The 26,604-nt window shown below is 39.9% G+C and overlaps 1 protein-coding gene across 1 annotated transcript; it reads left to right on the forward strand.

The window, feature by feature from the left end:
• Positions 1-1,011: 1,011 nt before the first annotated feature.
• LOC120471764 (uncharacterized) lies at positions 1,012-25,244 on the forward strand. Its single transcript, XM_089127965.1, has 4 exons — positions 1,012-1,283; positions 14,074-15,025; positions 21,360-21,490; positions 23,013-25,244. The coding sequence occupies exons 1-4, from the start codon at positions 1,205-1,207 to the stop codon at positions 24,134-24,136; spliced, it is 2,286 nt and encodes a 761-aa protein (XP_088984091.1). The 5' UTR covers positions 1,012-1,204; the 3' UTR covers positions 24,137-25,244.
• The last annotated feature ends 1,360 nt before the right edge of the window (positions 25,245-26,604 follow it).

The following is a 26,604-nucleotide window of genomic DNA, read 5'->3' on the forward strand; positions in this document are numbered from 1 at the left end:
TAAATTAAAGGTCATTCTAGTCCATTATAGCAAATGCTCATCCCTAGTTAAATGTTTTATGCCTAGAGTCCCATACATCTAGAACATTTTGAGCACATCAATGATGGGAACAAAGGCAAAATGTCCAATCACATGACCGTTAACATTCCTTATAGAATGCTGAACAGGTTCTATCATGTCCAAATAAGATTGAACAAATTCTTTGAACAAATGTTCAGAGTGTATTACTTTACAGGTCAGCAAAAAAGCCAATTAGCCTATTTTAAATACCCTAAAGTTCATGAATTTTAAAACCATTTTGCTTTAGATGGTAAGAAAACAAGGAATCATAGTTTTCTCTGAATAAAGTAAAAATGTTTTTTGTTTGGCAGTTGTAACTGCCTGTCATTTGACCCTTTTTTAACGATTTTTGAAGGTATTTGATCATAATAATGCAGGAAAACCTGTGAAATAACAGTTTATTTAATGTATGATGTTTTACTTTAATGTTACAGGTTTTTAGGCTGCCGCTCATTTAACCGTTTTATCATTTCACTTTTTTGCTACTGTTTAATTACAGATTATATTTATAATTTTACATACATTTTTATGTAATATAAGAAAACAGAAAAAAAAAACTGTATGAAAATATTAAAAATGTGAGTGTATAAAAAATGTGAGTGACTGGAATTTGTCATTAATGTCACAATACCTAAAATAAAAGCTGCATTTTTATTTTACAAATATTATTTGTAATTTGACAGTGTTTTAATTTAAAATGAAAGAAAATGATCGTCAAAAAATCAGTTATTTTCTGTGAAATTTGGATTTTTTTTTTCAGTGTACATATAACTCAAATCTGATGAGAGTGTAGGCTATATTATTTTTTAAAAGCATTTTTGATTTATTTGTGTAAATCTTTTTAAAGGAAAAATGCAGTGCAGGACATAGTCCATTGTCCACGCACAAGTCACACTCCAGTCCAGTGGGTGGCGGTAAAACACATCCGTTTGTTTACAACCACCATTAAACCTCAGAGGAAGAAGTTTTGTTTTCAGCGTGGGCTCTTCTGTTATCTGGTTCTGACTTAATACAAACTTACAAAGATAGAACGATAGTCAATAAATGCCTGTAATATTCCCATCCTCATATACGTGACTAAGTTCTGAATCAAGCAGGAATATCTGGAGGAGTATCAACTGAACTGAGATCTGCTGCTGTGAAGATGGTGTTTGTTAAAGAGGAGAGTGAGGAGGACATGAGTGAACCAGAACCCTGGAGAATAAAACACGAGGAACAAGGAGGTCGGTGGTCCCATATGCCCATTTACAAAGTTTTGTTTTTGGGGTGTACGAATGTGTTTCCAAGCCTTCATTCACGGGCTATGCAAGCACTTCTAGGACGATTTCAGTGTTTTTTCTTCTTTTTCCCCCTAATGTTTGTGATATATACTATTTAATCGTGATTATATAAACTAATTAAATCCAAACAGTAATCGAGACATTTTTTGCTTATATACCGTTGGCGCGGATTATTTAAATGAGAAATATTATGACTTCATAAAGCCGGGAAAATCGAGTTGTAGTCCAAACTGATTCGTTGTAGTTCTTTTAAAGGTTGTGCCTTTTAAGGGAACTTGTAACGTTGCAGATATTTTTTTATGCCCAAACAGCAACATTACAGACTGACTAAAGTTGAAAAAGCATAAAGGACCCATTCTGGTGTATAAGCTAACAAATAAACAGGGTGTGCATCCTTTAAAGTCTCCCTTAATGTAAAAACAAGTCATTAATTACAATTAAAATGTCTTAAATCAACGTTTTAAATATATTATCTTTGTTTTTACATGAGTGTAACTGAAACTCAAATATAGTATCAAAATGAATAACACGTGCAAACACAATTATCAATGAACTTGATACATGTTGCAGAAATGTTTTATCCATGCCTTTCAACTTGTGTGCGCAAAATTCAAAATTGAATGAATGTGTTGCAATTTGTAGATAGAGACATATTTGTTAATACAAAAGCTCAATTTTGTATTAATGCAGGCCAGAATTTTTGCATGCAACAAGTAAGAACAAGTACAAATGGATGACATGGGGGTGAGTAAATTATCAGCAACAGTTTTTTCAGAAGTGAACTACTCCTTTAAGCGTCTTAAATGTGGAAGAACGCTTGATTATGCGGCTGTTGTCTGTTTTTAGCAGAATACTGCCATCTAGTGGTAGCAGGTTTTCTCAGACAGTGTGTGTGGATCTTTCAAAATGAAATTCTGAAATGAAATTTCTTTCTTCTTTCTTTTCAATTCTTTCAAAATTAAATTTTTAAAATCCAAATGAATCAAATAGGATTGATTCAGAAACGAGTCAATGAATGCACACGTGTCACCTCATCCACACATTCTGGCCTGCATTAATACAAAATTGAGCTTTTCTATTAAGAAATATGTCTCTATTTGTTTAAAATGCAGCACATTCATGTAATTCTGTATTTTGCACACACAAGTTGTTTTTTTTTAATTAATATTAAGACATTATTAATGATAATAACTAAAGTTAATTTCATCTACACTTTAAATTAAGCTTAATGATTTATTGCTAACAGATTTTTTTTTTTTTTTTTTTTTTTTGTAGAACTGTGAGTTCTCATTTGAGGGGATGCTGCCATCAAATTTTAGTCTGGTGCCCTGTGAACTTAAAATAAAACACCATATCATAATATTTGTATGTTAAGTCTATTTAATATTAAAGAATTAGTCAGTATTCCGGTTATTTACGGTATTTTAGTTATATATGGTTATACAGCGCTCCTAGTAAAAAAAGTTAGTCTGGAGCCCTGAAATTTAGTGTTATGAATGTTTTTTAAATGTCGATCCCAATGCATCGTTTACGTTTTCTACATGTTTACTAAAATCACCAACAATTAGGACAATTTTTCTGCAGCCAGTACTAACTCTGATAGAAAATCAGCAAATTCTTTGATAAAGTCTGTATGACGCCTGGTAGTATCAAGCACAAAATCTCAAACATGATTTATCATTTACACTATATATTTTTACTTTAAGCACCAACACTTCAAAAGAATTAAAATTTAAACTAGATTTCTTAGTAATGCTGAAAATATTACTATGAATTACAGCAACACCTCCCCCTTTACCTTTCAATTGAGGTTCATATTTATAACTGTAATCTTGTGGGGTTGACTCATTCAATGTAATTGTTTGTTTTAGCCAGGTTTCTGTCAAAAACAGCACATCTAGGTTATCTATAATCTTATAATTAACAATAAGTGCTTTTGAAATAAGGGATACTGAATAAATATTGATATTTGGATATCGAATATTGATATTGGATTGAATATTCAGCAACCCAAGCTTTATAATTTGCTCATTTGTATTATATCTGTTTTTATTTGTTGAACATCAATTAAAATGTTTACCCTTAGATGGGTTTGAATTTTTTTAATGTCCTAATTCGGAGAACAGACAGTCTCTATGATGATATCTAGGTGAAAGAGTCTCTACGTGACGGGATTTATCTGACCTAAGTGATGTGAGACAGCTGGCAGACGGTCGGTTTAGCCAGTCTGTCTGTTTCCTGACCTGAGCCCCAGATTGTCATGTTTGAACTCGAAGACTATGTGCCATATTACTATGAATTCTATATAATTTTGCGGACACCACTATGATGCCCCAAAAATGCAATTGCACATGCTTATGATGCCCTAAATTGCTGCTTCACACACTATGATGCCTCAATATGCAGTTGCACACACTAAAATGCTGTTTCACACACCTATGATGCCCCAAAATGCTGTTGCACACCCCAAAATGCTGTTGCACACCCTAAAATGCTGTTGCACATGCTTATTATGCCCCAAAATGCTGTTGCACACCCTAAAATGCTGTTGCACATGCTATTAAATGCCCCAAAAATGATATTGCACACCCTAAAATGCTGTTGCACATGCCTATAATGCCCCAAAAATGCTATTGCACACGCTTATGATGCCCTAAAATGCTGTTGCACACACCTATGATGCCCCAAAAATGCTGTTGCACATGCTTATGATGCCCTAAATTGCTGCTTCACACGCTATGATGCCTCAAAATGCAGTTGTACACTCTAAAATGCTGTTGCACATGCTTATAATGCCCCAAAATGCTATTGCACACCCTAAAATGCTGTTGCACACGCTTATGATGCCCTAAAATGCTGTTGCACACATATGATGCCCCAAAAAATGCTGTTGCACACCCTAAAATGCTGTTGCACATGCCTATAATGCACCAAAAATGCTGTTGCACACCCTAAAATGCTGTTGCACATGCCTATAATGCCCCAAAAATGCTGTTGCACACGCTTATGATGCCCTAAAATGCTGCTTCACACACTATGATGCCTCAATATGCAGTTGCACACACTAAAATGCTGTTTCACACGCCTATGATGCCCCAAAATGCTGTTGCACACCCCAAAATGCTGTTGCACACGCTTATGATGCCCTAAAATGCTGTTGCACACACATATGATGCCCCAAAAAATGCTGTTGCACACCCCAAAATGCTGTTGCACACCCTAACATGCTGTTGCACACCCCAAAATGCTGTTGCACACCCTAAAATGCTGTTGCACATGCTTATTATGCCCCAAAATGCTGTTGCACACCCTAAAATGCTGTTGCACATGCTATTAAATGCCCCAAAAATGCTATTGCACACGCTTATGATGCCCTAAAATGCTGTTGCACACACATATGATGCCCTAAAAAATGCTGTTGCACACCCTAAAATGCTGTTGCACATGCCTATAATGCCCCAAAAATGCTATTGCACACCCTAAAATGCTGTTGCACATGCCTATAATGCCCCAAAAATGCTGTTGCACACGCTTATGATGCCCTAAAATGCTGTTGCACACATATGATGCCCCAAAAAATGCTGTTGCACACCCTAAAATGCTGTTGCACATGCCTATAATGCACCAAAAATGCTGTTGCACACCCTAAAATGCTGTTGCACATGCCTATAATGCCCCAAAAATGCTGTTGCACACGCTTATGATGCCCTAAATTGCTGCTTCACACACTATGATGCCTCAATATGCAGTTGCACACACTAAAATGCTGTTTCACACGCCTATGATGCCCCAAAATGCTGTTGCACACCCCAAAATGCTGTTGCACACCCTAAAATGCTGTTGCACATGCTTATTATGCCCCAAAAATGCTATTGCACACGCTTATGATGCCCTAAAATGCTGTTGCACACACATATGATGCCCCAAAAAATGCTGTTGCACACCCCAAAATGCTGTTGCACACCCTAAAATGCTGTTCCACACCCCAAAATGCTGTTGCACACCCTAAAATGCTGTTGCACATGCTTATTATGCCCCAAAATGCTGTTGCACACCCTAAAATGCTGTTGCACATGCTATTAAATGCCCCAAAAATGCTATTGCACACGCTTATGATGCCCTAAAATGCTGTTGCACACACATATGATGCCCCAAAAAATGCTGTTGCACACCCTAAAATGCTGTTGCACATGCCTATAATGCCCCAAAAATGCTATTGCACACGCTTATGATGCCCTAAAAGGCTGTTGCACACACCTATGATGCCCCAAAAATGCTGTTGCACACACCTATGATGCCCTAAAAATGCTGTTGCACATGCTTATGATGCCCTAAATTGCTGCTTCACACGCTATGATGCCTCAAAATGCAGTTGTACACACTAAAATGCTGTTGCACACCCTAAAATGCTGTTGTACACCCCAAAATGCTGTTGCACATGCTTATAATGCCCCAAAAATGCTATTGCACACCCTAAAATGCTGTTGTACATGCCTGTAATGCCCCAAAAATGCTATTGCACACGCTTATGATGCCCTAAAATGCTGTTGCACACATATGATGCCCCAAAAAATGCTGTTGCACACCCTAAAATGCTGTTGCACATGCCTATAATGCACCAAAAATGCTGTTGCACACCCTAAAATGCTGTTGCACATGCCTATAATGCACCAAAAATGCTGTTGCACACCCTAAAATGCTGTTGCACATGCCTATAATGCCCCAAAAATGCTGTTGCACACGCTTATGATGCCCTAAATTGCTGCTTCACACACTATGATGCCTCAATATGCAGTTGCACACACTAAAATGCTGTTTCACACGCCTATGATGCCCCAAAATGCTGTTGCACACCCCAAAATGCTGTTGCACACCCTAAAATGCTGTTGCACATGCTTATTATGCCCCAAAAATGCTATTGCACACGCTTATGATGCCCTAAAATGCTGTTGCACACACATATGATGCCCCAAAAAATGCTGTTGCACACCCCAAAATGCTGTTGCACACCCTAAAATGCTGTTCCACACCCCAAAATGCTGTTGCACACCCTAAAATGCTGTTGCACATGCTTATTATGCCCCAAAATGCTGTTGCACACCCTAAAATGCTGTTGCACATGCTATTAAATGCCCCAAAAATGCTATTGCACACGCTTATGATGCCCTAAAATGCTGTTGCACACACATATGATGCCCCAAAAAATGCTGTTGCACACCCTAAAATGCTGTTGCACATGCCTATAATGCCCCAAAAATGCTATTGCACACGCTTATGATGCCCTAAAATGCTGTTGCACACACATATGATGCCCCAAAAAATGCTGTTGCACACCCTAAAATGCTGTTGCACATGCCTATAATGCCCCAAAAATGCTATTGCACACGCTTATGATGCCCTAAAAGGCTGTTGCACACACCTATGATGCCCCAAAAATGCTGTTGCACACACCTATGATGCCCTAAAAATGCTGTTGCACATGCTTATGATGCCCTAAATTGCTGCTTCACACGCTATGATGCCTCAAAATGCAGTTGTACACACTAAAATGCTGTTGCACACCCTAAAATGCTGTTGTACACCCCAAAATGCTGTTGCACATGCTTATAATGCCCCAAAAATGCTATTGCACACCCTAAAATGCTGTTGCACATGCCTGTAATGCCCCAAAAATGCTATTGCACACGCTTATGATGCCCTAAAATGCTGTTGCACACATATGATGCCCCAAAAAATGCTGTTGCACATGCCTATAATGCACCAAAAATGCTGTTGCACACCCTAAAATGCTGTTGCACATGCCTATAATGCCCCAAAAATGCTGTTGCACACGCTTATGATGCCCTAAATTGCTGCTTCACACACTATGATGCCTCAATATGCAGTTGCACACACTAAAATGCTGTTTCACACGCCTATGATGCCCCAAAATGCTGTTGCACACCCTAAAATGCTGTTGCACACCCCAAAATGCTGTTGCACATGCTTATTATGCCCCAAAAATGCTATTGCACTGGAGAAATACAAATTTGTCAAATGTTTAATTTAGGTTTCCACTCCAATGGTATAAAAACTGATAAAGTCTCCAGCGAGAGTCTCCTTTCCTGATAGTCCTGTTTTTGATTGGATTAGCTATAAGGGAGACTTCCACCTTTTGTCTTTAATGGCTCTGGGATGGCTCTTTGGAACCAGGGTTCCTGCCACCATCAGCATTTGAAAAGTTATGCTGATTCAATCGGATTGGTAATGGCCTCAGAGTAGGGTGTGTTCCTAATTCATTTGCATGCTTTGTTTCAGTTTCCCCCCCCCCCTCAATGTAAACTCCTCCCCTCTAAATGTATAAATTGTAAGGGAATGTTTTCCCTTAGTTAGACTATCTTAGACTATCTTAGACTATCCTTGAGATGACTACAGCTACGCAATAAAGAACGTCTGCGTGAAAGATACCTCAAGAGTCTCCTGGTCTGTTGCGTGGAAGAATAAAAAACTTCACTACAGATGGTGCCGTGACCCGGATAGAGAAATCTTACCTGAATCAAGAACTGCAACAAAAGATTTCAACAGAGAAATCTTACCTGAGTTCCAGAACAAGATCAACAAAGCGGACTGAGTTCCAGAACAAGAACAAAAAGAACTTTTCTGACTGAGTTCCAGACTGAATCTTTTCATACAAGCAACGATTCGGTGAGTTTCACTCTATTCAAAGAACCAGACCAGTACCAAAGTTGTGCCTCTGCGCCGTCAGAGAAAGAGTTATCAGGCAGCTGTAGTGTTTGATTAACTAAAGTTATCCTTTAAAAGTTGTCTTTTAAAGATGATAGATATCCTCTGTTGTCAGGCAGGGAAGATTGACATTAAATGTTAATATTTTGGGATCCTCTGAATAAGTCAGGGAAGTTGTAAGATATCCTCTGAATGAGTCAGGGAAGTTTTGTCGAACGGAATAGTGCCTCTACGTTGCTAGAGAAGATATCCTCTAAACTTAGGGAAGATTAACATTACGTGTTAATATTGGTGATAACCTCTGTTCGCAGAGAAGGATTAGCATTTTTTTTTTTTTGCTAGTTATTGTGGTCTTATCCTCTAAAAGTTAGGAAGGTGAAAGACCCTTTCCATTTTCTTTCAGGGAAGATTAGCGTAATATGCTAATAGTTTGTGTTGTTTGTTTGTTGTTGTTTTGTGGTGTTACCCTCTAAAAATGTATTTTAGAGATGAAAGTTTGATCCTCTGTACAAGCAGGGAAGGTTAGCATAAAGTGCTAGTAATATTGTGGATTTTCCTTTGCTTTGTCAAAGAAGGTTTACAACAGTCGATCTGTGTAAACAAGTGTAGCCTCTGTTGATCAGAGAAAGTTAGTTGTTTTGTGTGATAACAAAGAAACTCACAAAATGGTTGTGACGAATGCTAGGTTGGTTCCTACAACTGAGAAAAGTGGCCTTGCCGCTCCATTGTGGTCAGATAGTGAATTTAAGTCATTGTTAGGAGAGCACATGGACTCCATAGTGACTCAGTCAGTCAGAGTGAATTTGACAAAGAAATTTGGCATTCACCCAGAAAAAGTATGGTCGATGGAAGATTGTAAAAAAGTGCTTGGAGCAAGTATTCGCAAGAACAATGTGAAAGCCATTATCTGTTGTTACAAAGAATACAGTTTATCCATTGCACAAGAGCAAGCTAGGTGTATTGCTAAGTTAAATGAACAGAACAAACAATTGCAGACTCAATTGTCCTGTTTCACGACAAAGGTGGGCAATAACCAGGCCTCAGCCAAATGTAACACTGAAGACCAACAGTCAGATGAAACTTTTCCTGACTTACAAGCATTGTTTGAAAGAGATGTAGACATCCCATCAGTAACAGATAAGCATGTAAATTCAGTGAAGATGTGTGCTGCTAGAAAAAGACAGCAGGGAATTGAACAGTCAGAAAGTGTTCCTTCCAGTGCTTCTGTTGTTCAAATCCAAACTGTTGCTACAACGCTTGGACCTAGAGACATAGAGAGATTGTCCCAGAGTTTACCGCCAGCACGCACACAGTTCACTGAATTTAGTAGAGCATTGGTTAGCAAAATGCGTCTGTACGACATGTCGTTGACAGAAGTCACACAGTTAATGTCTCAAATTCTAACTGAATCTGAATTCAACAGTTTTGAGTCTGCTGTTACTTCTGAACTGCAACATGCCAGAAAAGATGAATTGAGAGAAGGTGTTCTGAAAATCCTAAAGAATATCCTAGGACCCAAGATAGATTGGTCTAGAATTACTAACTGTGTACAAAAGAAAGAAGAAACTGTGAATGAATATACTGAGAGGTTTTGTCAGTCAGCTGTAACGTACAGTGGAATAGTGGATGATTCTGACAGTGTACTCAATGACAAAGGACCGCTGGTCCGTATCTGGTCAGATGGCCTTATAGCTGACTACAGAAGTGCTTTGCCATTTTTGGATCTGACTTGGTCTCACAGAACTCTTAGAAGTAACCTGGACAGGTTAACTGCTTGGGAAAGAGATTTTGATGTTAAGGCAAGAGTACAAATTGCAGCAGCCTCTTTTAAGGTCAGCACAGAAAACCCACAGAAACGTAAATGTCCTAAGAGAGAGGGCAGGTGTTATTACTGTGGTCAGCCGGGACATTGGAGCAGAGAGTGTAGAAAAAGCAGAAAGAACGTTAACGAAGTCAACCTTTTTGCCCAACTTCTCAGTTTGCTTGCTATTCTGAAGCCGCCATTCCCCACGTCTTTAAACGGGTGGGGCAGCTTGTTGACGTGTTAACCATTTGGACTGTGAGTGCTTAATTTCCCCAGTAACTTACAACAGAGATAAAAAAAACTTATGTTTGTTTAACGGAACAAAAGGAAAGTGACTGTCTCAGCTTTTCCTTTGGGGGACTGCTTTAAGTAAACTCACAGCCTTAAATGTTATTCTACAGTACAGGCCTTTCAGCAATATTAGTGTTAGGTCAGACTGTAAATGCCCACACGCAGTATTAGCACTAATGAATGAAGCAAAAGTCAATTTTGTCACCTTTTCCCATTGGGGAAATTGATTTAACTATCCTCACCCATTCTCACGTATGATGTCTACAACGACTGATGTTTTGTTAGAGGATGAAGGAAAATTAACTCATCATTGAGTTACGCAGATCAAAGTACACAAGTCACAGGACAGGTCAAGCCATTAGAGCCTAAGTGGCATGTGCCCCATCAAGGGATGTTGATCGAGCAGTATTGTGTCAAGGAAGAAAAACTTGGTCTCATTTGTCACATTGCAAAGTGTTCTGCAAAATTCTGCCCACTGACAGGGACATAAAAAGGACACGAACCAGTGAGGAACCCAAGGGAAGAACCGAAATGCCATATGCGTCGGGGGTCACCCCTTGGGCGAAGATTCCCTCATAGGCCTTCCCCATCCATTTAGTCCATCCTCACCTCACTGTTTTCTTTAGGTGTCAAGAATTAAGGAATAGGGAAAGAGGGAACAATAGCAGACTCAGTGTTTACTCAGCAGGATACAACCCTTGTCTTTGAAGAAATACTGCTCTCTTGTTTTCTTTTTCCTCTGTGCAGATACCACTTGATGGCTATCCCGAGACCCATATGCACAGACGTCTTCACCTGCGTATGAAGACACCACTTCCAGAAAACAACGAGACCCACTGCCGAGCCAACTCTTACCAAATTAAAGAAAGAAAAAAAAAAATACACAACGCAGAGAAAAGACTTACGGAACCTTCAGTCATCAATCAACATTATCAAGATGTAGTAACCACCAGGACATCGCACAATGTGAAGACTCCAGAATCCTTGTTTTGCTGGAAACCTTGCAGGCCACAGCCGAAGATGGCTGCATTGACTCTCTTGTGCACAAACATGATGGTTAAACAGTCTTGATCTTTCAGCAAAAATTACACCAGATGTAACTGAAGTTTAAATTTTCCGTAAGAGCTTCACGGACCCTAATTGCATGTTTGTTTTCTGTGTCAGCATGTAATTACAGAAAAAGCAAACACAGAACATAAGTATGTGCCTGTAACTAGCACAAGTTACATGAATGAACTTTCTTAATTGTTTAAATTTGTATATAGTGTGGGAGTTATTTTAGAACTCCCAAAGGGGGAATTGGAGAAATACAAATTTGTCAAATGTTTAATTTAGGTTTCCACTCCAATGGTATAAAAACTGATAAAGTCTCCAGCGAGAGTCTCCTTTCCTGATAGTCCTGTTTTTGATTGGATTAGCTATAAGGGAGACTTCCACCTTTTGTCTTTAATGGCTCTGGGATGGCTCTTTGGAACCAGGGTTCCTGCCACCATCAGCATTTGAAAAGTTATGCTGATTCAATCGGATTGGTAATGGCCTCAGAGTAGGGTGTGTTCCTAATTCATTTGCATGCTTTGTTTCAGTTTCCCCCCCCCCTCAATGTAAACTCCTCCCCTCTAAATGTATAAATTGTAAGGGAATGTTTTCCCTTAGTTAGACTATCTTAGACTATCTTAGACTATCCTTGAGATGACTACAGCTACGCAATAAAGAACGTCTGCGTGAAAGATACCTCAAGAGTCTCCTGGTCTGTTGCGTGGAAGAATAAAAAACTTCACTACAGCACACGCTTATGATGCCCTAAAATGCTGTTGCACACACATATGATGCCCCAAAAATGCTGTTGCACATGCTTATGATGCCCCAAAATGCTGTTGCACACCCTAAAATGCTGTTGCACATGCCTATAATGCCCCAAAAATGCTGTTGCACACGCTTCTGATGCCCTAAAATGCTGTTGCACACCCTAAAATGCTGTTGCACATGCCTATAATGCCCCAAAAATGCTGTTGCACACGCTTATGATGCCCTAAAATGCTGTTGCACACCCTAAAATGCTGTTGCACATGCCTATAATGCCCCAAAAATGCTGTTGCACACGCTTCTGATGCCCTAAAATGCTGTTGCACACCCTAAAATGCTGTTGCACATGCCTATAATGCCCCAAAAATGCTGTTGCACACACTTCTGATGCCCTAAAATGCTGTTGCACACCCTAAAATGCTGTTGCACACACATATGATGCCCCAAAAAATGCTGTTGCACATGCCTATAATGCCCCAAAAATGCTGTTGCACACGCTTATGATGCCCTAAAATGCTGCTTCACACGGCTATGATGCCTCAATATGCAGTTGCACACCCTACAATGCTTCTGCACATGCCCCAAAATGCTTTTGCACATGTTTATGATGCCCTAAAGTGCTGTTGCACACACCTATAATGCCCCAAAAATGCTATTGCACACGCTTCTGATGCCAGCCATTACAGTAAGTGAGGACAGTCTACTAACTATCTCATCACTCCTGCGAACAGGAAGGCGGCCAGAGCAAATTACAGTGCTTGACATCATACTTGGGATTTTCAATATAATCAACAATTATATAAGAAACATTACAAATGTAAACATTTAGAAGAGAAAAAGAAAAAACTTTGTATCTTTCGGCGCCAGGGCGCCGCCATTGTGCAGTTGACGTCACGGGGTTGGTTGGCTCAAGTTTAACAGGCTCTGGGCATTGAAAATCGCGACATCAAACTGTGTTTACACCAGTGTTTTGACCGCGAACGACTAATGTTAGGTACAGATATTAGACAAAAAGACGACGTCTCATGTTATATGTTGACAAACTGCACATAGAAACATTGTTCGCGATGTCTGCCGTCAGATATTCCCGTCTCATTAACAACATGTAAGTTAGCATGTAACGTTATTTGTTAAAGGGGAAATGAAACGTCCATATTTCCGCACTGGTAGTGCTAGTAACGTTAGCTACAGCCTACATATACTAGGAAAAAGTGTCTCCGCTCTGACATCCTTCAGGGAAAGCATCGCCGCTTCCACACGTCTAACTCCCGGCATTGACCACGCAAGAATTGACCACGCAATACATGCTCAAGATCAACCTCTTGACAACAGATGGACTTTGACACGGAGGGCATCGCAGTACAACAGCCACACTGACACCTGGTAAGTTAGCGTTGCAAACCCGCTCTTCGCCCCAAACCACCACCGGCTGTTCTACATAGCAACGTAACTTAACGTTACATGGTGTTGACGAGACGGGAATGTGACGGCAGACATCGCGAACAATATTTCTATGTGCAGTTTGTCAACATATAACATACGTCGTCTTTTTGTCTAATGACTGTACCTAACATTAGTCGTTCGCGGTAAAAACACTGGTGTAAACACAGTTTGATGTCGCGATTTTCAATGTCCAGAGCCTGTTAAACTTGAGCCAACCAACCCCGTGACGTCAACTGCACAATGGCGGCGCCCTGGCGGCGAAAGATGCAAAGTTTTTTCTTTTTTTCTTCTAAATGTTTACATTTGTAATGTTTCTTATTTAATTGTTGATTATATTGGAAATCCATCTTGTAAATCATGTAAACTTGATTCACTGCTTCATTTCCCCTTTAATGTTCGAACATCATTAGTGCCGACGTTAATAATAATCTTAGAGAATTTACGATTAGCATTAGCCAGTACTTTTAAATTTGCTTTGATGTCAGGCGCTCTGGCTCCCGGCAAACATGTGACTATGGTGGCTGGTGTCTCTATTTTTTACGTTCCGTGTAAAATAATCGCATACAACAGAATACACAGTTTTTTGGGGAGTTTTTAGTAGGCCCTACATTATCAAAAATTATTTTATTTTCCATTTGACCAAATTGATTTTCATAATTTTCATTTTAGGCCTGATAAAAGTGAAAGAGGAAATACAAGATCTGAATGAAATGGAGGAGAAACATCAGCATCAGAAAGCTCATGATGTCATCGCTGGAGAGAAACCATTGAGTTGCTCCAAAACTGAAAAAAGCAGCATTCAAATCACAGATGTCAAACGGCTTTTCGTCTGTTCTCAGTGTGGAAACACTTTCACACGTAAATCAAGCCTGAAGGCTCACATGTTAATTCATACTCGAATAAAGCGTTTCACCTGCTGTGTGTGTGAAAGGAGTTTTACAAAGAAATCACACCTTGAGGATCATATTGCTATTCACACTGAAGAAAAGCCGTTCACTTGCCCTCAGTGTGAGAGAACTTTTGCACGTAAAGGAAACCTGAATACTCACATGAAAGTTCATACTGGAATGAAGCCTTTCTCCTGTTCTCAGTGTGGAAACTCTTTCACACGTAAAGAAAACCTCAAGAATCACATGATAATTCACACTGGATTAAAGCCTTTCTCCTGCTCTCAGTGTGGAAAGAGTTTTAAATATAAAAACCACCTTAATGTTCATTTGATAACTCACATGTCAATAAAGCCTTTCTCCTGTTCTCAGTGTGGAAACACTTTCACAAGTAGCGAAAGCTGTAAAACTCACATGAGACTTCATACTGGAAAAAAGCCTTTCTCCTGCTCTCAGTGTGGCAAGAGTTTCACCTTTAAACAAGGACTTAATAGTCACATGAGAAATCACACTGAAGAGATGTCGTACGTGTGTCATCTGTGTGAGAAGAGATTTAAGTGGAACACGAGTCTAAAAGCGCATCTTCGTTATACTCACTCTGCAACAAGGCAACGGAGAGATACAGTGAGAAACAGGAAAGCTGTGGAAAGTGGATCGGATGGAGCAGCTCAACACACTCGTGGCCAATCAGCTGTAGAGGGCGTGTCCATTCATGATGGGGGACGAGACGGAGAGTGAGAAAGAGGGAGATTTGAAGAAAGACTAGAATATGTAAAGATGTAGAGATGGCCGAGGGAGAAATTTCAGAAAAAAACTGAGATCTGAGATCAAATTTCATATTTTTTCATTGTACAGTCGACAGCAGTGCACTACAGCAGTGGTTCTCAAAGTGGGGTCCGCGGACCCCTGGTGGTCCGTGAGCTAATGCCAGGGGGTCCGCGAAATAATTTATAACAACCTAACGTTTTTTCCGTGCTATGAGTCATGTTTTCTTTATCATCTGAAAACATGCTATTTATCCCTAAGTAACTTATGTAATGCATTTAACAACACAAAACAATACAAAGTAGACACTTAAAGTTTTCTATAGATAGATAATCTATATCTGTGCGTCAAGTAGACTATTCGCTGCTGTTGATTTTGCGGGACGTGCGCCAGAAAGGAGACAGAGAGACGGCATGAACCCGCATCCGGTTGTTTTCTGTATTTTTAAAAGGCATGACATTTTGTAGTCATTTATAATGTAGCCTATACACAAATAAAAAATGGACACTTTACCGTTTCGGATGATGCACTCTTGTCTTATCTATGACCATAAATAAGAGTATTCCTGTTTCCACTGCTGAGGAAAAATTCCCATGTAATTGCGCGCCGGCGTCTCGCGTGCGCGCACAATAGTCAGTTCTAGCACTGCTACTGTAGATTTGACATTAGAAGTCTGATCATTATCAAAATAAAAGTGCATAGTGACAGGGCTGTACCCACAATTGAGGTTGCAAGGATGCACATCGCGATGATAACGGACCTTCTCGTCTGAGGTGCATCAGCAGACTAACAACGATAGCTCGTCAATGTCAAAATGTTTGACTCGGAATGAACTTCCCCGCACGACGTTTCAGTCAACGGTCATAAAGTGCGAGATAAGATGTAGGCCTAAATTAACATAAACTAAACAGCTGTTTTAGATAAAAGTTTTAAAAAACGACTGAAACAATCAGTTTGCAAAGTATTAATCAAGCTCAACTTTAACAAAGGAAAAAGCAGGTCAAGAGAAACATACTGTGCCCATGAGATTAATATTATGGATTCATATATTTAACATATACTGTATGTTTTTTTAGCTAATTACAGAAGCTCAAATTAACAACGCACGCACCTATTAAACATAATGCCATTATCATTGTATTTATAGGCTTATGGGCTTTATGTGTGCAGAATAGGCCTAATCATTGAAACATTCTCTTTTAAGGCCATTCCTGTTTGGAATATGTGATTGTGTTTCGTGACATCTTGACAAAAAAAAAAAATGTATGCCACTGCCCACTGACATGCTTCTAAATCTATAGTTATCCAATTGTGGGGCCTTGCACATGTATAGATCAAGAACATCAAAATTTCCTAAGTGAGAGATCCTAAGTGATTCCTAGCAAGATGACTTTTGGAACCTCAGTAGGCTATTTAGAAATTCCTGCATAGTACCCTGGGTGGAGACCATTAATTTTGTGCAAAAATATTTCATTAGCTGCTCACACATTAACTTTGTGCTCAATAACGGTTATAAATATGAGGGGGGTCCTTGGAATTTTTTTTCCCCTGAAAGGGGTCCCTGGCACCAAAATGTTTGAGAACCCCTGCACTACAGTATACGATACTCAAAGGGACACAAATGAAAGGAGTTCATGTGATCATGTGATCAATGTGCTTCTTGTCTTTGGCCTGGGTCAGACCAGAGCACTTCACATCACAAGCAATATTGTCCCTTGCCCCCCTCCTTCTCCACCTCCTCATCTTTCTTGCCCTCCTCATCCGCCTCCTTCTCTTGTTACTCTTCCTTCTTCTCCTCCTCCTCTTCTTTGCCCTCCTTCCTTTTTCTTGCCCTCCTCCTCCTCTTCCTTGCCCTCCTCCTCCTCTTGTTCCTCTTCCTTGCCCTCCTTCTTCTCCTCCTCTTCCTCCTCCTCTTCCTTGCCCTCCTCCTCCTCCTCCTCCTCTTGTTCCTCTTTTTTGCCCTCCTTCTTCTCCTCCTCTTCCTCCTCTTTCTTGCCTTCCTCTTTCTTGTCCTCCTCTTCCTCCTCCTCTTCCTTGGCCTCCTCCTCCTCCTCTTGTTCCTCTTTCTTGCCCTCCTTTTTCTCCTCCTCCTCCTCATCTTCCTTGCCCTCCTTCTCCTCCTCTTGTTCCTCTTCCTTGCCCTCCTCCTCTTCCTCCTCCTCTTCCTTGCCCTCCTCCTCTTTCTTGCCCTCCTCCTCTTCCTCTTTCTTTCCCTCCTCTTCCTTGCCCTCCTCCTCCTCCTCTTGTTCCTCTTCCTTGCTCTCCTCCTCCCCCTCCTCTTCCTTGCCCTCCTCCTCTTCCTTTCCCTCCTCCTCCTCCTCTTCCTTGCCCTCCTTCTCCTCCTCTTCCTTGCCCTTGTTCTTCTCCTTCTCCTCCTTCCTCTTTCTTGCCCTTCTCCTCCTCTTCCTCTTTCTTGCCCTCCTCCTCTTCCTCTTTCTTTCCCTCCTCTTCCTTGCCCTCCTCCTCCTCCTCTTGTTCCTCTTCCTTGCTCTCCTCCTCCCCCTCCTCTTCCTTGCCCTCCTCCTCTTCCTTTCCCTCCTCCTCCTCCTCTTCCTTGCCCTCCTTCTCCTCCTCTTCCTTGCCCTTGTTCTTCTCCTTCTCCTCCTTCCTCTTTCTTGCCCTTCTCCTCCTCTTCCTCTTTCTTGCCCTTCTCCTCCTCTTCCTCTTTCTTGCCCTCCTCATCTTCCTCTTTCTTGCCCTCCTCTTCCTCTTCCTTGCCCTCCTCCTCCTCCTCCTTGCCCTCCTCCTCATCTTGTTCCTCTTCCTTGCCCTCGTTCTCTTCCTCTTCCTCTTCTTCCTCTTTCTTGCCCTACTCCTCCTCTTCCTTGTGCTATTTTTCTCGTGCCTTGACTCTCGCTAAGCTGAACAGGCAATCAGAGTTCCCTCTTTCACCGGCGGAATCGGCCGAAACAAAGCCAACGCGGATCTATTTCAGCCAACATTGCGAAACACACTGTCGGAAACTTAGTCGGTTGACGCACAAAGACTGGCCGACCGTCGCCCTGGTGTGTTCCAAACCCACTAAGCAAAATGATGTCCAAAACACGTCTTTTCAACGTATTTGTCAGTCACAAAAGTCGGACGTTGAAAAGACGTCCGCTGAGGGGCTGGAACATATGGCGCTTTTCCACTGCATGGTACGGTACAGTACGTTTCGCTTCAGGTCGCTTTAAATGGTACCTGGCCTGTTGAGGTTCCAAGAGTACCGTACCGGTACTAAAATGTGACGTGAAACACTGCAGATCACTGATTGGTCAGACAGAATCGTCACTACCATCGTCATTGGATTTGCGACACGAGACACTTTTTTAGCAGTATTTTTGTTTTGCTGCCATCAGCCTCATTTTAAACACAATTTTCCGTCTAGCAGTTAAAAACAACCACATACCGAGAATCAGGAACACCATCCCCTCGATAGTCTCCATTGTTCCTGTGTTGTGGGTTTGAAAATGTGGCGCTTTTAAGATGATGTCATGGCAGTAGAGGCGCGCGCAAATAACGATCAGTCCCACACACTTTGAAGGGGTACTACTGCAGTGGAAACGCAAAGCGAGCCGAACTGTTCCGCGCCGAGTCGAAGCGTACTGAGCCGAACCGTACCGTACTATGCAGTGGAAAAGCGCCAATAGACTGTAAAAAAAGATGGACGACGCCGCTTCGCTCTTTTCCATCAGAGAGAACTGAAGCCGCCAGTGTCTCGATATGACGCTGACATCTTGGGACCTGAGTCTGCGCACTTGCGTGTTTCGGGACCAGTCATGCGCAGTCGTGAGCAGGAAGTAAAGCCGCGAAATCAAGGCCACGCCCTCATCCTCGCTGAATCAAACGCAAGCAAATGCCCCGCACTTTCATTAAGTGTCCTCTGTCTGCTTCGTTCTTCTCCAATGATGTCTGCTGATTGCAGAACCTCGTTAAAATAAGGTAAATACAACTACTAACCACATAATCAACATTATTAAAAAAGTCCGCTGGTGCTTCAGTGACCACCTCGCACAGAGAACCTGTCAATCATGATGTCAGAGCACCGTTTTATCATCACATAACTAACTAAACACAAACTTATTTTAAAACCGAACACTTGAAATTACATCAACGTGATAGAAACTACAGTAAATGACAAACTATGTTTGGAAAAAGGATATGTGAAGTGTAATTTAATTGTTTAGTTGGTCTCGCGTCCCATTGAATAACATGGGGAGGCGGGGTTATGAGCTATACTAGGACCGGCCACAGGGGGGCGATCGAGACGTTTTGGCTTCACTTTTGAGGGCTTGTGCGGCACGCTTGGGCTGGAATGAAAGTTTTTATGACGTCTTTTTGACGTGTTCTGCACATCCGATATAGACGTTCATCGAACAAAAACTAGTTCAAATGTGGCCATTGTGGACATGTTTTCAACATCATTTATGGTCTCATTTATACTATTTCTGGACCAAATAAACACTCAGGATGCATTAAATTAAAACTCATGTTTATTTACATTGTTTAGATGGTGATATTTGTTTCATTTTAAATCACCATTGTGGTGATCAGTGTTTGCTTTAGTTGGGCTCCTAAGGTTGCATTTGGTATATGAAAGGAATTGTTTGTCTCTCTATGAACTCTTTCAGCGAAGTTGGCAGTCTCGTTTCTTTTCTATATGGACTTATTATTTTATTTGTTGTTTTTAGTCAACACCTGAGACTTGCTGAATAAACTATGGCACGAGCACAATAAAGCTGACTTTGAGTCTGCACTTCTTGTGTGTCATTGTTGGTTCTCGGATCACTCTTCTCTGCACTGATCATTGTCTTCATTCTGATATCCATTTTCATCTAATAATTTGGGGTGCTTGTAATCGATCCAGAAGTGATTGTGTCAATTGTACAGAGACTGTATGAGGACAAAAACTATTGTATTGCCTAATCCTGGATAATATTTTAGAATTTCCGATATTTACTTTGAATATTAGAAAAGTATTAGGTGTCTGCTTTTGAAATTATGGCTGTTAAAATGATTGGTGAGAAACAAGTAGCTCTGACTGATTTTTACACGGTGGCAGTGGAAAGGAAAGCCTCTGCTATTGTGACAGACTCTTCACATCCCTTGCATAGTTCATTTAATGTACTTCCGTCTGGTAGACGATATAAAGTACCTTTGGTGAAAAAGGCCACGTATAAGAAGACTTTTATTCCAACTGCCATTGATATTTTAAATAGCAAATAGGGGAGGGGGTTGTATCTTAAATTGTGTGGTTGTCTTTTGTATTTTACTGTTTGTTGAGCCTTTGTCTAAAGACAATTTTCTACCCCCTGTGGGGATAGACAATAAAGCTTTTGAATTGAATTGAATTGAAATTGACTATATACTGAAAAAATTAAGGTTTCTGGACAGAACCTTTTACATCAGATTTGGCAGGATGGTGAGAAGGCAAAATTCAGATGATTCTATAAAAAGCATGAAATCCAGCATAATAGGGGCATGGGGAGATCTAGAGTGGGACTATAGATGTATGAAGGAGTCATATATAGGCCTAGTGTGTGGAGAGGATTTGAGAAAGTGTGGGATCAGTGGCCAGAAAAATCGAATAAGAAAAATAGTACTGGCATATGTGCATTTCCACTTCCAGCTCATGAAAAAGGAACTGTACTTCACATTCTCATGTGCGACACCCAGACTTAAATGACTTAAGACTTAAAATTCTTTAAAATTCAGACTTAAAATTCTCATTCCATCAAAAAACATATTTGGAGATACAACATACCTTTTTTTATAGCATTTGTTTAAAACTTGAATATAGAGCGTGTATTTAATACAGGTTTTCCAATTTCACTGACCTTGTCTCTATTTAAATGTTGTAATGTCAGTCATTCTGCAAAATGCAGTATATGATTATGAAAAATTAAACATATTCATTAGGGAACATTCCGTGATTTTCCCTGAATTGGAATGAAATTTGGAAACTCGTTTCTCTGATCTATATAACTCAAATGTAAAGCGAGTGTAGGATATATAACTTTTTTTTAAAGTATTTTCATTTATTTGTATTTTGGATGAAAAATATATTGCAGGACATATTCCATTGTCCACGCACCAATTCATCTCTTCCTTGTATTGTTTTGTCCTCCTCTTGACGCTTCACACTCCAGTCCAGTGGGTGGCGGTAAAGCACATCCGTTTGTTTACAACCACCATTAAACCTCAGAGGAAGAACTTTATTTTTCAGCATGGGCTCTTCTGTTACGTGGGACTGGCTTTATACAAACTGTTACTAAGATATTTTAGAACGATATATTTTTTTAAACAGGTCAATAAACGTAAATAAGTTCTGAATCAAGCAGGAATATCAACTGAACTGAGATCTGCTGCTGTGAAGATGGTGTTTGTTAAAGAGGAGAGTGAGGAGGACATGAGTGAACCAGAACCCTGGAGAATAAAACACGAGGAACAAGAAGGTTGGTTCTTCATTCATCTTTAAAGGGGTCCCATATGCCCATTTACAAAGTTTTGTTTTTGGTGTGTGAAGTAACGTTACGAATATGTTTCCAAGCCGCATTTATTCACGGACTAGCACTTCTTTTACAGGACGTTTTCAGTGTATTTGTTTATTTACTAATGTTTATGTTAACACCGTTTAATCGTGATTATATAAACTAATTTAATCTAAACAGTAATCGATACCTTTTTTTGCTTATTCCGTGGGCGCGGATTATTTAAATGAGGAATATTTTGACTTCAAAAAGCCGGGAAAATCGCGTTGTATGTAGTCCAAACTGGTTAGTTGTAGTTCTTGAAAAGGTTGTTTATTAAAATATCCCCTTTGAAGTGGACAGATTGTTTTTATGCTCAAACAGCAACATTACAGACTGACTTAAGTTAAAAAAAAATCGTAATGGACCCATTAGCTGGTATTGAAATTGGAATCGAGAATTAAGTTTCACTGATATCTAAAATTTGGCGTGTCATAACCTTATTTATTACAATACAAGAATACACGTGTAAAAAAACAATAACCATTTTATTCCTTTCTTTCTTTGTGGTGGTGGGGCCAGTCAAAATAGAATAATTGAAATCATCATAATACTACAATCAAATTGAAAATCGAGAATCAATTCGAATTGATATCTTGTGGCCTCAGTTGAACGGTCAATAGTATCAATAAGATCGATTAACACTTAAAGAGATAAAACCACGATCGGATGATAAGAGCAAAACATTTGTGACTGCAATGAGAGCTGTCTCAGTACTATGGTATGTCTCAGTAAAAAAAAAAAAAAAACATTATTTAGTGGGGGAACAAGTAAGAGACAATATGTGTTGCACTAAATCTGGTAAAACGTTACACATTGCTCTTTCATTCATGAAAAACAAGATAACAAATTAAAAATATCAATTATTTGATATAGGCCTATAGTCTACCGTAAAATTAAGACATAGGCCTATATTAAATGTAGACAGCACAGCTGTTTGAGACAACAACTTATGATAGATCGGACAGAGCAAAAAATGCTATTAATAATCTTTCATTGCGCAAAAGTATTGTATGATTATGTAGCTCTTCGAGTCCGCATTGAAAAGTTCAAAGCACAAAGGAAAGATATATCTATCGGTGCATAGTGTATTATACAGTATCTATCTATTCAATAGTTTTAGTGTTTTTTTTTTTTTGCAGTTTTAAATTTAATTTACTGTGCGTGTGAAGTAAACGCACAATATCGGATTTGAATTGGCCTCAGAACAATGACGAATATCCGCTCCAGCCAAGAAGAGCTGTACCGAAAATTAGTATCAGATCGGGACATCCCTAATGCATATTGTGCAAATGTGCATGCGTATGATGTGTCTGCGTTGTAAAGTTGTGTAGTGTTTCTTTGCATGAAACATTGAAAAAAAACAGTTTTTAGTAGGCCCTACATTATCATATAAATTATTTTATTTTCCATTTGTCCAAATTGATTTTCATAATTTTCCTTTTAGGCCTGATGAAAGTGAAAGAGGAAATACAAGATCTGAATGAAATGGAGGAGAAACATCAGCATCAGAAAGCTCATGATGTCATCGCTGGAGAGAAACCATTGAGTTGCTCCAAAACTGAAAAAAGCAGCATTCAAATCACAGATGTCAAAAGGCTTTTCGTCTGTTCTCAGTGTGGAAACACTTTCACACGTAAATCAAGCCTGAAGGATCACATGTTAATTCATACTGGAATAAAGCGTTTCACCTGCTGTGTGTGTGAAAGGAGTTTTACAAAGAAATCACACCTTAAGGATCATTTTGTAATTCACACTGAAGAAAAGCCGTTCGCTTGCCCCCAGTGTGAGAGAACTTTTGCACGTAAAGGAAACCTTAATAGCCACATGAAAGTTCATACTGGAAAGAAGCCTTTCTCCTGCTCTCAGTGTGGAAACTCTTTCACACGTAAACAAATCCTGAAGACTCACATGATAATTCATGCTGAAATAAAGCCTTTTGTTTGCTCTCACTGTGGCAAGAGTTTCACACAGAAAGGACACTTTACTGAGCATATGTTAATTCACAATTCAATAAAGCCTTTCTCCTGCTCTCAGTGTGGAAACACTTTTATACGTAAAGCAAACCTCAAGAATCACATGATAATTCACACTGGATTAAAGCCCTTCACCTGCTCTCAGTGTGGAAAGAGTTTTAAATATAAAAACTGCCTTAATGTTCATTTGATAACTCACATGTCAATAAAGCCTTTCTCCTGCTCTCAGTGTGGAAACACTTTCACAAGTAGAGAAAGCTGTAAAACTCACATGAGACTTCATACTGGAAAAAAGCCTTTCTCCTGCTCTCAGTGTGGCAAGAGTTTCACCTTTAAACAAGGACTTAATAGTCACATGAGAAATCACTCTGAAGAGATGTCGTACGCGTGTCATCTGTGTGAGAAGAGATTTAAGTGGAACACGAGTCTAAAAGCGCATCTTCGCCATTCTCACTCTGCAACAAGCCAACGGAGAGATACAGTGAGAAACAGGAAAGCTGTGGAAAGTGGATCGGATGGAGCAGCTCAACACACTTGTGGCCAATCAGCTGTAGAGGGCGTGTCCATTCATGATGGGGGACGAGACGGAGAGTGAGAATGAGGGAGATTTGAAGAAAGACAGATCCCGTCTAACGGAGAGCCTTGGCACTTCCTATTAGCCCCGTTGTGTATCATCTTGGTTGCAGTTCCATTAGAATTCCACTGGAGGTGATCGCGGGCGAGTGCAGAATGAATGGGAGTCTATGGGGCTAAACGGCTAAATGTGTCTCTTTCACCTGCTTGTCGTTAAATTAACATAGATTTTATTGTTGATTCTGCAAGTTTAATATAGATTATAGGCCAAAAGTCGAATGAACGAGTACTTATGTCCTTTTGATTTCTTACAGGTTAGGCTGTTGTTGGCCGGGACACGCTAGCATTCTGCTATTGTGTGACGTCATCACATTTCTGAACGGATTTTTAGAACAGATAAGTGAACTTAAAAATGCAATTTTCAGCTGAGTGTATTTTCTTAGCCCTCCCTTTTGAAAACAACTTTCAAATTACTTGACAAAAAATTACATCCTGAGAAAAGTGGATTTATGGAGGTGAAACCCCATTGACCGCGAGCGCCCCCGCATGGACAGAGACGTGTTACTGCAGCCAGTCCAGAACCCGGAAGTAACCAGCCAGTGCCAATTCTCTTCAATTAGACATTCTCTGAGAAAGACTAGAACATGTAAAGATGGAGATGGCTGATGGATAAATTTCAGAGAAAAATCACTGGATTAGAGCTTTAGGAGCCATATTATTATTATTATTATTAGAAAACCGTTCCAGCGTTGGATAGACCAAAGTGGGACCGAAGTGTTATTGCGTTGTTTCTACTCCACGTGAGCATTTGTTCTGCTATTTTTGACAGAACCAAGATATATAGTGAAATGCTAACTCTAAAGGAAGCCTACTGTCTAGTAACAGGACAGTTTTGAGTGTCATGTTTGGGTCTGCTGTGCTGTTGCTGGCCACTAACAACAAACTCTTGTTTTAGATACTATTGTGAGCTGTGTGGGGGCTGGATGTGTTTGTTTGTTTATTTGTTTGTGTTGATTTCAGATATCAAAAGTGTTTTTTAGACACCCCTTAATGTGATCATTGCAGTAAAATGTTTTGCTTTGGCATCATTACTGAAGAAACACCATGAAAGTTCATAGAAATGAAAAGGAGTACATCTGTCCTGTTTGTGGAAGAGTCTATTAGTTTGTGGATGAGTTTACTCCTATAAAAGACACCAGAAAATACATGAGAAACTTGTGTGCTGTGAGTCTGAGAAAGTGTTTAGACTGATAACACACACCAAAGAATCCATAAGAAAGATGAACGGTAAAGTCTTCATAGTGTGAAAGAAACAGGAACATATGTGCTATCTTATGGCGCATTTCCATTACCAGTACCAACTTGCCTCGGCTCGGCTCGCCATTCGCGCCGTTTTCCATTGCGGACAGTACCGCCACAAATAGTTCCCGGTCGTCATAGTGACGCCTTTCGTTCCTCGCTGCCCCATCAAGCTCTCGCTGGATCCTCACTTCGGCAACCAAAGGAAAGTGCACCTCATCGTTTGACCACGCCGTATTCTTCCGAGTTGTCATAATAATAGTAGTAAGTTTAGAAACTATCTCTGGCTAAACTATTTAAAAATGGCGGGGTTACTCTGGATACTCCATATGGCGCGTGCAATGACGCACGATTCTCTCTGACCAATCAGCAGTCGGCATTGTTTGTCACATTTTAGTACCGGCTCAGCTCGCCTTGGCTCGCTCAGAACCTCGCTGGAGGTGATGCAAAAAAAGTACCCGAAGCACGTACAGGTACAACTTTTACTCAGTGGAAAACCAAACAAAGGCGAGTCGAGTCGAGCTGGTACTCTGTAGTGGAAAAGCACCATTAGACATAAATTGATTCTGGCTTATATATATGATTTTAAGATGACATTTCTATGTAAGGCCTGAATAGCAAGGTAGAAAAAGTGGGAAAGTCCTTCACAAGTCTTCTTATTAGTCATTTTAATTAATTATTATCATTTTGAAGAAATGCAAATGGTATTTTTTTGTTTACACGTAGGCCTAACACATTGCTAGCCAAATAAAGGTACTGTATACATACAAATGTGCATATTCTTTTGTATATTATATTATTGACTTTTCAGAGTAAAACATTTATCTACTCTTTAAATCTCCCCGCCAGCAAAGCAATGGCCCAGATGGGTTGCACCTGGCCTGGACAGTTTTGACCTCCCAGATGTTTTGCACACTAAATGCTGCCTGGATCATATTCTGTTTTTTTTTTGTTTTTTTTGTTTTTTCGTTATTCGCTACTGACTTCACTCATAGTGACAGGTTACTACAAAGCTACAATAAGCTTTCTTACAATATACTAATAAAAATGAATGACTAAACAACCTATCTAATAACTAACTTTTAACATTCGCACTAAATCCAACCATATTAGAAATACTTTTGTTATCCAGAGGCAACGAAATCCACAATTGAGCCCCTGACTACTCAAGACCTATAAGGCCATATAGTT

This window comes from Pimephales promelas, chromosome 3 (genome assembly GCF_988280905.1).
Source record: "Pimephales promelas chromosome 3, fPimPro1.hap1.1, whole genome shotgun sequence".
Lineage (NCBI taxonomy): Eukaryota > Metazoa > Chordata > Actinopteri > Cypriniformes > Leuciscidae > Pimephales > Pimephales promelas.

Excerpts from the sequence above, each read along its gene's own strand:
- LOC120471764 (XM_089127965.1), top strand. The coding sequence starts at position 1,205 with ATGGTGTTTGTTAAAGAGGAGAGTGAGGAGGACATGAGTGAACCAGAA. Across the intron at positions 1,284-14,073 it reads AAAACACGAGGAACAAGGAG|GCCTGATAAAAGTGAAAGAG; the intron begins GTCGGTGGTCCC and ends TTTTCATTTTAG. Across the intron at positions 15,026-21,359 it reads GATGGGGGACGAGACGGAGA|AGTTCTGAATCAAGCAGGAA; the intron begins GTGAGAAAGAGG and ends TAAACGTAAATA.